The sequence below is a fragment of the Otolemur garnettii genome, unplaced genomic scaffold (genome assembly GCF_000181295.1).
Source record: "Otolemur garnettii isolate 467f Iridium unplaced genomic scaffold, OtoGar3 scaffold00031, whole genome shotgun sequence".
NCBI lineage: Eukaryota > Metazoa > Chordata > Mammalia > Primates > Galagidae > Otolemur > Otolemur garnettii.
This window is the reverse complement of record NW_003852426.1, coordinates 17,162,771-17,175,373: the sequence shown is the minus strand read 5'-3', so window position 1 is coordinate 17,175,373 and position 12,603 is coordinate 17,162,771. Positions and strand designations below refer to the sequence as shown.

The 12,603-nt window shown below is 44.7% G+C and overlaps 1 protein-coding gene across 1 annotated transcript in view; it reads left to right on the top strand.

The window, feature by feature from the left end:
- Window positions 1-12,603, top strand: part of ADGRF5 (adhesion G protein-coupled receptor F5) — a 68,213-nt gene that overhangs the window by 44,498 nt on the left and 11,112 nt on the right. Inside the window, exons 11-15 of the mRNA XM_012804678.2 lie at window positions 4,369-4,539; window positions 6,573-6,782; window positions 8,784-8,996; window positions 10,704-10,859; window positions 12,525-12,597. Coding sequence (XP_012660132.1) covers window positions 4,369-4,539; window positions 6,573-6,782; window positions 8,784-8,996; window positions 10,704-10,859; window positions 12,525-12,597 — 823 coding nt within the window. The remainder of the gene's footprint in view (window positions 1-4,368; window positions 4,540-6,572; window positions 6,783-8,783; window positions 8,997-10,703; window positions 10,860-12,524; window positions 12,598-12,603) is intronic.

The following is a 12,603-nucleotide window of genomic DNA, read 5'->3' as shown; positions in this document are numbered from 1 at the left end:
CATATACCACAATTTATTGATCCATTCATGGGTCGATGGGCATTTGGGCTTCTTCCATGAGGTTGTCACAATATTAAAAGAAAAGAAAGATTTGACACTTCCCGTAGACCTTATTTCATAAGACCAGTGTTTATATTGGCTAAACTTCTGACCCATGCCCAATGTGCCAGCACTGGAGCAAGCTGGTCTGGCAGAGTGTGGACTATTCTCTGCCTAGAAACTGCATAGAACAAGGGCAGCTCTTCTCTTAAGAAACAACAATATTATGTGCCCAACTTTAAAGAAAAAAAAACCCTTTAAAGTAAGATGTGGTTTTACCCATGTAATACATTAGTGTGACGAGCCTTCCTTTTATAAGCTTTTGCTATCAAACTATATGAAATTATAACAAAATAAAATGATGGATTTCCACGTGAACTCTCCTGAGCACTTCTGTTTGGCAAAGCAGGTCTCACCTGTGGTGTCTGTATGTGACCTCAAAGTACCCAGAAGAGTGGGAAAGGCATCTGCTGATGTTGAGAATATTGACCCATGATGCATGGGTCACTTCCCTGATTTTTAAGGAAGAGGAGGTGTGTAGCTTCCTGAAGGAACTGCCAGGTGGCACAAAGGCTTTTCACAATTCCCGTGGTACTGACTTGGAAGATTTCACCACGAGAGGTGAAAACCCTTGTCTTCTGGCAACGGCACCAGGAAGTCCGTGGCACAGATGCTCAGGGACCTTGCCGTGAATGTCCAGAGCCGGCTGCAGGACCCCAGAACAATGGGTTTCCTGCGCCGGGCTGGCTGTCTGGGGACCTGTGTGTTCTCTGAAGAATTTAGCCTCCACCTGGCACCCTGCCCATCTTTCTTCTGCCCTTGCTGGTGTTCTCTGCAGCTCTCTTTCTCCCAATTCCAAAAGTTATTTTAGCAGCCATTTTTTTCCAAGTCCATAGGAAGAAATCTAGCAAAATAATTTACCCCAAAGCTTTTGGAACCAAATGTATGACCTCCTATTAGAAATGGTTGCATTGTCAAAGCCCCTTTTTATCTGCAAAGGGATAAAATAGGAGAGGACATATTCGACACTGGTAGAATTTCCAACTTTAAGAGGACTAACATACTATAAAGATTTCCTACCACTTGGAGAAAAAGTGAAGGGCATGTTCTTTAAGAGATTCATTACCATAAATAAAATAGTTAAAATAGTTAGTTAATAGTCAAATAAATAAAATAGTCCACACTCTGCCACTCTGCCACTGGGCTAGGCGCAGTGGCTCACACCCGTAATCCTAACACTTTGGTAGGCTGAGGGAGGAGGATTGCTTGAGGCCAGGAAGTATAGCTTGAGCAAGAGCAAGACCTCTTCTCCATAAAAAGTAGAAAAATCAGCCAGGTGTTGTGGCCGTTACCTAGATTCCCAGCAACTAGGGAGGCTGAGGCAGAAGGATGACTTGAGCCTAGGAGTTTGAGGTTGCGGTGAGCCACGATGACACCACTGCAGTCTAGCCTGGGCAGCAGAGCTAGACCCCATCTCCAAAAAGAAGAAAAAGTAAAAGTTATTGTGTCTGATTTCAGTGTTTACATTTATCTTCTGGGTTCCCCCCCCCTTTTCCATCAAAAGTCTTACACAGAAAGTATCATTATTATTTTTTTTTTTGAGGCAGAGTCTCACTTTGTCACTCTCAGTAGAGTGCTGTGGCATCATAGCTCACAGCAACCTCCAACTCTTGGACTTAGGCGATTCTCTTGCCTCAGCCTCCTGAGTAGCTGAGACTATAGGCGTCAGCCACAATGCCTGGCTATTTTTTGTTGCAGTTTGGCTGGGGTCGGGTTCAAACCCGCCACCCTCGGTATATGGGGCTGGCGCCCTACTCATGAAGGTTTGGGATAGCATCTAGGCAGCAAATTTCAGCAGCAAAATTATAATCACATGCCATCCCTTCTCCAGAAAGTAAAGCACCAATTTATTTGCTGCATCCAGTGCTTCTCATGGAGGATCCCTGGGTGGCAGAGCTGTGGGGCTATTATATGAAACATGATATGAACGATGGAGCTTCTGCTTCTGTTTTCTGAGCTCACTGTCTCTTTGAAGCCTCATCTCCACTTTTTTCCTACATTTCAACCTGACAGAGCTACTTATTGTTCCTGAACAAAATCCACATGCTGCTATTTTTGTGTTTTTGCTCGTATCAGTGGCTTTCTGATTTAATCATAGAATCCTTTCTTCAAGCAAAATCTTGCACGGTTGTCTAATGCAGGGTTTTTCAGCCCCAGCACAGCTGGTATTTGGGGCCAGATAATTCTTTGCTATGAGAAACTGTCCTATGCATCGTAGAATGTTTATTAGCAACTTTGGCTGATAAATCCACTAGATTCTAGTAACACCCCCCATTTGCAGCAACCAAAAATGTCTTCAATCATTGCCAAATGTCCCCTAATCTCATGTTCAAGGAAGATCAGAGAAGAGCTGCTCTAGTTAGTGAAAAGGTGCAGGGCTTGGAGCCCATAAAGCTTGCTATCCTCCTGCTCCCCAGCCTGGCCCCAGCTCCCTGAAGCAGCTGAATGGAAGTCAAGTTCTCCAAGGAGCACTGTGTATACACACACGACACACGTACGCCCACACACCAGAACTGCTGCCCCCATTTCTATGTATTAAAACCCTAAATGTCTTTCAAGACCTAGAGAAAACCTGCCTCTTCTCTGACATTTTCACTAATCTCCCATCTAACATGTTCCTTCTTTACTCTGCGTAATATCTTGAGTCGTCTCCATGGAACCTATGCACTACCCATCATCACTCTGTGCGTCTCTTTACACACGCGGATGCAAAGCCCAGTGTCTTGTACCACAGTCTGGTGAGACAGCCGAGTCCTTAAGGACGAGTAGGAGTCGGCACAGGGAGACAGAAGGAGACTATTCCAGATATGAACATGGGAAGAGAGTAACAAAGCTGCGGGACATGGCGAAGGCCCAGGACGTGACCTAATTTTTGAGAGAGAAGTACAAAATGAGACAGAGGAGAGGGGTAGATTAAAATCACACCATAAATAATTGTATGTGTCATGCTGAGGAGATTTGACGTTGTCCTGTAGGAAATGATAAGATTTTAAAGGTAAAAAGATGAAGGTCCAATGAGGTGGATAGGGGTGCATGTGTCTGCGAGCTAGGAGGTGATTCAGACAGGCTGCCTGAAGATGAAAACGAGTCTGGTGGTTTTAAACCACCATTCTGGGCATTAGGGAATAATGGTGATGACATTTCGATTGCAATATAATATCTCAAATACCATTGATCAGCCAGCCAGAGCTGAAAAAGACACATTTATGTTGGAACTAACGGAGAGGCTTATTCTTTTTCTTTCATTTTTGGAAGATTGATCGTGTTTGAAAAATGCCTTTATAGAGGGTAGTGGCAGGTGAGGGAGGAGAGAGTGAAGGGAATGGAGTAGAAAAAGAAGCCACCAGGGTGTCATAGAACCCAGGCTGGGAGGGAAGGAAGGCACGGAAAGAGCTGTTTTGAAGGAGAAACCGCTGGTCACTGAGAAAGCCTGAGGCTGAAGCTTCCACTAAAACACAGGGACTTAAAGAGGGAACAACGTCTTAAAAAAACCTTCCTCACATGGGATGACGGTCAGAGGGCCCCTGTTGTTGCTTCCTCCCATCCATAATGACAGTCGCCTAAACAATCTGACACCGCTTCCCTTTCAGTTAAGTCCAAACACCTCGCTCCTCTTTCTCCCTTTTTTTTCCGCATTCTCGCTCTTTGTTGGGGCGGGCCCCAGCCAGACCTTGCCTGGAAGTTTATATACCTATATACAGAGGGGGCAAAAAAAGTGTATGCACTTCTTAAGGAAGAAAAAAACTATTAAATTCGTAACACTCGAGTCTCGTTAGACTTCTGCGACTGTGAGAGGTGCTCTTCGTGACTTGGATTTGTTCTTTTGTTATGGGTACATATTGAGCAATACAGTTTTAACACGGTTTTTCCTTTCTTAAAATGTGTATACCTGTTTTTGGTGCCAAGTGTGTGTGTCTAAAAGTATATATATGTATTTCTGGGTGTGTAGACACACACACACGTATAATCTCATTTAACCTGACTATAGTCCCGAGCAATAATTACTATCACTTATCCCCATTTCACATGTGGAAAACTGAGGCAAGGGCTTTCTCAAACCATACCCCCTAGGAAGTGGTGGAGCTTAGGATTTGAAGCCAGGCAATCCGGATGCAGAGACTGCAGGCTTCACCACTACCCATCCCACCTTTCTATTCAAAGAGAAGAAATCTATTTAAATAGTGATTTCTTTTTATTGACTTGGTCTCTTTGCTACTAAATCACAGAGTTATCAAACCATAACCGCAGAAGAATTGCTTGTCATTACAGGAACCCCTGAAACTGACCCCGATTCTAGCTGCAGCAGGTACATGCTGAAGGCTGACAGAACCCAGTGCCCAAGCGGGTCATCGGGAACAACAGTCGTCTACACGTGTGAGTTCATCAGTCCCCACGGAGCCAGAGCCAGTAAGGACATAAAAGTGACATTCATCTCTGTGGGTAAGGACTCTTTCAGTGGAACTTTTAGCTGTACATGTGCTATAGAAAGCTTTGATAATCTGACCCTTTGTGATTATTTTACAGTGAGAACAAGTGTTTTCTAACCTCTTAGTTTAGTTAATTCTCTCAAAAGTATCATTTTTCCTCATATTCTAAGGCATTATAAATTCACCCCATCTGCAAAAATGGGGCATTAAAACTTGTTTTTCTTTCTTTTAAAAATGAACTGTTTTGATCCATCATCAGATCACTTTTGAACAATTTTAGAGAAAGGCTGAGACAAGCAGTACTTGTTACTCTGGTTCATGCTTCCTGCTATTGTGACTTAGCAGTTTTACAAAAATCAAGGTTAGATTTATGTGGATAGGGGCCCACATAAACTTCCAGGTTAAAGCTGGGAGCGCCAAACTGCGCTCACCACAGAAAACTGCAAATTGTTTAAAATACCCCTGAGTCCTTCCAGGGCAATAATAGTTTCAGGCAAACATAATCTCCCTCCAATTTATGGAAAACTAACCAAGAGTACATAGATATCTCCAGTAGGACAAAAAAGGACAAGAATATTTAGTGATCATTATCTGATGAAATGGATAAATCCAAATGTAAACATGATTTACAATTTTTTAAAACATTTTTGTAAACACTTTGTGAAATGAATGTGTTTCATCATGACCTTAAAAAAGGAAGCCAATCGTGTATATTGTTGCTTCCCAAATTAAATTTTTTATTAAAAAATATTCACTATAAACTTACTCCTATTTTCAAAAATGGGACGTATCTTAGGGTTGTATTTAGCCTTTGCTGAAAATCCCCAGTCTGATAGTTGCGAACCTCATCTGAAAAGGAAGAAAACGAAATTCAAGGTTCCGAGAACCTTTTTCTTTTCACACCCAGAAAGAGCTAAACCCCAGAGAGCCATCCCAAGATCCCCCAGCCAGGGAGGGAATTCAAGAACACGTGAAACCTTGCTTGAAGGACTCTGGGGAGTTATCTGAACTAGGGAGAGCCTTGGTTCCTTTTGATTATGATGAAGAACGCAGTTTACTTGATTGGAAGAGCAGGCCACAATGGCCAGGCTCAAGACAGGAAGGTGTTCGCCTATAGAGGGTGAAAGTGAACGGCATCTTAATGTGCCAGCCGCGTGAAAGATACGCTCAGAGAGATGTGGAAAGATAGAACCTGAGCCAAAAAGAGTGAGATGCCCATAAAAGCTTTGATGCTTGTAATGGTCTTATTCACATTTTTGGCGAATGATTTCTCATGAATCTTTGAGGAACTCAGAAAGAGAACGTACTTACACATATCGTGAAGTTAATTATAATTCTAATTGTACACATACGCATAAACAATTATTATAGCTATATACTTATCATTATAACGAACCGTAATGAAGATACTTAGCTTGCCCGAGACGTCAAGGATAAACATTGGGGAAATACACCCTACGATCCTCCTACTTGAAATGCAGTTGCACGTTGACTGTTTGGTTTATTAAGCTCGGACTCTGTGAAGGCTGGGGATACAAACACACAGAAGTCAAAGGCTGGCCCTTCTGGGCTCACGTTGTTGTGGAGGAAAGATATAGAAAGAGAGAAATTAGTGTACAATGGGGTGATATAAAAAGGTATCTTAGAGGAGTGGAAAGTGAAGCTGTCCCAGGAACCAGGGTCTACTTTCCCTCAGGGTGTCACGGAAGAGGTTGGCGGGGAGCTGGGGTGAAGTCAACACTCCTAAGTTTGCAACCTTTTGCCCTGCTGATCATCAGGAGATAATTCCAGCCTCAAAAGGGAAGTGCCCGAGGTCCTAAGGCATGTGATGGAAATGAGTACAGTTCAGAGCACCACCGGGAACAGCCTAGACACAAGTAAAGCCCAGGAGCAGCAAGGTACTACTCCGGCATTGACACAAGTAGGGTCAGGATGGTCTGCTCTCTCTGTCTCTCTCTGAAATTTCACTCATGTGTCAATGTCACCAGAAAGACTAAACGCTGGATTTGTTGTTGGTTTTGTCTGTTTTGTTTGCATTTTTTTCAGCCAACCTAACAATAACTCCGGACCCAATTTCTGTTTCTGAGGGACAAAACTTTTCTATAAGATGCATCAGTGATGTGAGTAACTATGATGAGGTGTATTGGAACACTTCTGCTGGAACTAAAATCTATCAAAGATTTTATACTACAAGGAAGTATCCTGATGGAGCAGAGTCAGTACTGACAGTCAAGACCTCGACCAGGGAGTGGAATGGTGAGTGAAAAGCCCGGGGCTGTATTGTGCTGCCTGGGTCCCTGGAAGTAAGTTAGCACCCCTGGAGGTGGTGCTCTGACATTAAATATGTCTTTACACTTAATGCAACAGTGCTTTGGAGGAAGATGTCATTACTCCCATTTCACAGATGGAGAGACTGAGGCCCTAAGAGGGTAATAACTTGGCCTAGGCTTAAACAGGTTAAGTTGCAGAGCCAGGAATGGAACTAGTCTAACTAATCTCTCTGATTCCAAGGCCAGTGATTTTGCTAATAAGTTAGAAGGACTGTTTTTAAAAGAACTGCTTTTATTAGACTGCTGGGAGTGTTTCACCCAATGGTGCTAGGCAAAAATTTTATATATCTGGTTCCAATGAAGAAAAACATTTTAATTTCCTATTTAGCACTGTACATTGTTGGGAAGAAATGCAAATCTTTGGAAGCAAAGAGAATTTGATAGGCAGAACTGTGGCTATAATAACTCACATTTCTTGAGCCCTTACTCCTATGTAGGTACTATGCTACATATTTAAATAAGTTAATTGATTAAAAACAATAAACCTAGAGGATAGTGTTACCATTTTACAGATGAAAAAACTGAGACCTGGGGAGTTTGAGTAAACTACCCAAGGTTGTACGTCTGCTAAATGGCAGAGCTGGGATGCAAACCCAGGTTGCCTGGCTCCAGTGGCCAAGTCTTACCTGCTCTACTCTGAAGCCTCTCATTGACTGTAAAGTTAACCAGTCTAGATTCTGCGAGTCCCATGTCATCTTTATTTTTCCATAAGAGGCCTATCCACCACTGTAGAAATAACTAGTTATTGGCTCGGCGCCTGTGGCTCAAGCGGCTAAGGTGCCAGCCACATACACCTAAGGTGGCGGGTTGGAATCCCCAGCCCGGGCCCACCAAACAACAATGATGGCTGCAACCAAAAAATGGCCAGGCGTTGTGGCGGACACCTATAGTCCCAGCTACTTGGGAGGCTGAGGCAGGAGACTCGCTTGAGCCCAGGAGTTGGAGGTTGCTGTGAGCGTGATGCCATGGCACTCTACCCAGGGGGATAGCTTGAGGCTCCGTCTCAAAAAAAAAAAAAAAAAAAAGAAAGAAATAACTAGTTATTGTCTGGGCGGCACTTGGCAGTATACAATCAGAGATGGAAGCCTTTTTCTCCTAGGTGGACTTCGAACCTTCTCTGTCCAGTTGCTCTTTCCTACTCCTGGGCAGTAATCTAAGAGGAACTGTAGCTTTTCCAGTCACATTCAGCAGTCCCATGCCAGTTAGTAAAAATAAATCCATTCTGATCTAAATCTGTTACACTCTCGTTTTATATTCAATTTAAATCTTCCCTACCTCCCAGCAGGAATTAAGAGGAGTTCTACTTTCTCCTTCTCTCCTGTGCTACATCTTATTATCCCTCTGACCAGCTGCTGCTTCTGGCTTTTCCAGAGTTGTGGCAGAGAAAGGGAATGTAAAGAATGTGGCAAGGCCTTACCTCACTGCAGGGGCCGTTGTAATCTTGCTGTGCTGTCTCCAGGGCAGCTGCCCAGATGGTGGCTTGTCCTCTGCTGCCTGAGGGACCTGCTCGCTTAGAGATGAGAAGAGAGGCTCTTTGTAACACCACAGTGCTCCATCAGCTTAAAACTCTTCGGAAAACTCCCCAGCCCTGCATTCATCAAAATTCCCATTTATTGCTCGGGTTGGTGAAACAATCTTGGAGTAGGAATTGGAAACCTGGCTTGAAACCCTACGCTGCCCCTAAAAAATAAGCCACTTAACTTTATTGGGAAGTTAGTCATGCTTAGGTGGCCTTGGTTGGTCCTTCACTGCATGGAGAACCCAGGGGAGGGACTATTCAACATTTCCCCCGCAGTGAGCAGGAAGCTGTGGTGTGCCCTTAACTTGAGCTCAAGAGGGAAAATTAAGCCTTTTCTTAACCTTCCCAGCAAATCCCTCTTAAGAGCGATTATTTCACTCCATCTCATCTCTGCTTCCTTCCACTCAGGAACCTATCAGTGCATCTTTAGATATAAGAATGTGTACAGTATCGCAACCAAAGACGTCACTGTTCACCCGCTGCCTCTGGAGGCAGATATCATGGTTGATCCCTTGGAAGCCAGTGTTCCCTGCAGTGGTTTCCATCACATCAAATGCTGCATAGAGGAGGACGAAGACTACAAAGTAACCTTCCAGATAGGCTCTTTGTTCTTTCCTGCGGGTAAGATGCCAGCTGCTGGATTGTTGGTGTGTGTTACTTCACATATGGGGTGTCTGCAAACATACTATTAAAACAGAGATCAGGAAGCACAGGACTATATCATCAGAGATAGAATTAACAAAGCAGAATCCTGGCGAGCCTTCCTTTTGCTTGTGGCTGTTGGTTCATTGGTTTGTGGCCAAACCTTAGGAGTCTGTGAGGGTGGAGCCCATTGTCTTTAATAGAAGCTATTGAAGACAGTTTTATGATACCTTCCGAGGAGTGCTACCTCCTCAGTGTGGCAGACTAGATATTCTGATAGTCTCTCTCTCCATGCTATAAAAGTGCCACAGAAGTATTTTTAAATGCATAATTGAGCATGCAAAAAAGTAAGAGAAATAACCAAGGACTAAAAACAGAAAAAATATTAGAACTGAGACTTCACCCTGAACATTTGTCAGTATCAAAAACCCAGAATTCTAGGTTTTAAGACTCTGGATGGAATTATAGAAAAGACTTTGTTCTCTAAGCAGTAACTGAGGCCTCTCCAAACAATTCTCATGATACCAGAACCTTCAAAGGGTTGCATGCTTCATAATAGAGTAGGCTAGGAAAGCGAAATCCACCTGCCAGAATTTAAGAGCAAGATCTCATCTTTGGGTTGACAAAAAGTTTCCCCCGAGAAGTATAATTGTCCTACTGTCACCAGGTTTGGACTTTGAGTTTATGCTGTCAGTGAGGTTCAGGACCTCCAAGATGATGTTAAGGTTGTCTGTGGGTAGCCTTCTATGGCATTTGGCAAAAACGAAAACACCCAGATTCTCTCTGGCAGATGTGCCTTCAATCCAAATCCCTCAGAATTTCTAAAGAGTAAGGTCAAGCACACATGAGCTCAAAACCCCTAATCTCAAAACAGAGACACCTTCAGGAGGGGTTTATAAGCTCATTCATTTTTTCCAATAACTAATCTTAAGGACTTGCTCAAGGCAAGTCACCATAGCGGGCAATGCCAGGGAGACAAGAGAGACAGGGCACATATCTGAACGCCCAGAAGGTCCGTGTCATAAAGGGCAATGCAGCCAACATTAAATATCCAAAAACAAGTAATACGGATTGAACAGAAAAAATGCAAGTTCAGAAAAATGGGGACTCACTAAAGGCTGCAGTGTTTAGAGAAGGCCGCATGGTAGGGGAGAGCCATCTGGAAACATCTCAACATCCTGTGATCACCGTGTGACATTCCACACTTTCTATGTGCCACACACTGAGATCAGCACTGGGAGAAGCAAACGTAAAGAAGACCAGGCGCTTCCTCTTCAGGGGCTTATGGTCCAGTGGAGGAGACAGACCCATAAAGGGCGACTCTAAACCAATGTGGCAAAGACAGGATAGGACAGGAAAAGGCATCGTGACAGGGCCTGCTGGGATTTAGATAGGAAGAGGGATCCCAGGGAGGCTGAAAAGGCTTTCTGATGGTCAAACCTGTGTGGCATGGACTTGGGGTCTGGAGTGGTAGAGGTGAAGTTCGGGCTAGCGCACATGCAAATGGAGCTTGTTTACTTCTAAGAGCCAGAGGCAAAACCATGTAAAGAGCATAGGTAAAGTCACATTAAAAAGGAGTGTGGCACATTCCTGGGGGAAAACTTATCCATATCAAATCGTCGTAACCAAATTTGTGCTTTGGATACTCGTGTTGTGATTAATTCTTTCAACAACTCTGTCTTTTAGCAAAAGAAGTCACTCTAAAGCAGGTGTGCTACAGACACAGGCTCAGCGCAAACTCAGTTTCCTGGTGTTCAAAAACGGTCGAGGTGTTTTGTCACTTTACCAACGCTGCTAATACTTCAGTCCAGAGCCAATCGATGAAGCTGAATCTGGTTCCTGGTAAGAGCGTTTTGTTACTTTACAATGTTATTGTCTGGAACACTCATTCATTTATTCTCTGGTTCCCTCGTCCCTCTGTCTAATAACTATCTGTCACACACCTTCACTGGGGCTCGGGCTCACCACGGGGGATGGAAAAGGAATAAGCTATGTTCTGGGGCCTCCAGCCTAGGTGAGAGACATGTGGATTGAAAAGACAGGTGGCTGGGTGGCTGGAAGAGGCTAGCTGGTTTAGCTTTGCTGAAGGTAGGTGGGGAGGAAGTGATCCAGAAGCCTGAAAAAGAAGCCGGACTCCTGTGTCTGGGAGGCTAAGCGGGTCACCAGGCAGGTAGGAGCAACAGTATCTGTGTGAGGTTGGGATTCTTTTGAAATTTCAGTGAAGGAAGGATGTCTCTAATCTCCAGAGTAGACGGTGCCTTTCCCAGCCTTTGCCATCGCTGAGCCAGGATGCCCTTGTGTGATGCCTTCACAGGGGAAGGTCCTGTTGTAGCCATTTCTATCAAAGCCCAGGCTGATGAGCTCCCCTCAGTAGCCGCAGATGTGACCCTGAGCTTGAACCACAAGCAACCTCCCTCTCCCCATTTGAATCTTCCCGGGGACAGGACTCCTGACATGTGAAGCAGCTGTGGCCCTATCCCCAAGCTCATTTGAAGTTACTGAGTCATTTGTGGGCATTCTCACACATGTTGGTCACCGGGCCCTGGACACCAAAGCAGGAAGCAGTTTAGAATTGCTGTCCCCAGTCACCACCAAGCACAGCCCCTCCAGGGGGCAGCAAGGTCACCCTGTCCCTGTCCCTGCCCTCCTTCCCCTCGTCTTAGCCAGTGTGTTCTATTCACTCATCTTCATCCTTCCCCTTTTTTATACCATGTCCGGTATTCCCTTTCCCAGTAGAAATTACTTACGTATTTTAAGATTTTATACAGTAGTTGAAATCACAATGCTAAATGAAAATGTTGATGAGGGAAGCGTCTAGGCATTAGAGACTAACAGACATCCTTTCCCCATTCCTGTCTGGCCGTGAGTGGAAGGGAAATAGAGCCACGGTTAGGGGAAGCCAGGAGGAACGTGGGGAGCAGGGCCTCATTTATCCACTCGCTCACTCATCCATCCATCCAATAAATACCTGTTAGCCACCTTCACTGTGGCAGCCTCCACTCCCCATGGGGGACTGCAAAGAGATAAGTTACATCGCGGGGCCTCGAGCCTAGGGGAGGCTGGGCTAAAACTCGGAGATTCAGGCCAGGGCAGCTTGGGCTGTGGCCGTGCTTCTCAACTTTCGCAGCTCACTGCAATCACCAGGGACGCTTAGAAAACTTCTGATCCCCGAACCCCAGCCCCAGAGGTTCTCATTTACTCAGCATGGATATTGGCATTTTTCAGAAGCTCCCTGCTCGACTGTAAGATGCCACAGTTGAGAATCTCTAGCTTAAGGGCTAAATTGTGTTAGAAAAGGCAAGTACAGATTACCGAAGTCAGGTTTGTGTGGAAAGCGGTGAGAAGCTTTGGAAGATCAGGCGCAAACCCAAGACACTGGGTGGCTCTGGAAAGGTCACTGAAGTGAGGAGAAACATGATTTCAAATCCCCCAATTCTGCCTCCAGCTGGCCTTATTTCTGTCAACTTTTCTCTTCCTGTTGGCTGTATTTCTGTGTCCCCAACACAGGGAAGAACATCACCTGCCAAGACCCCACTCTGGGCGTCGGGGAGCCCGGGAAGGTCATCCAGAAGCTGTGCCAGTTCTC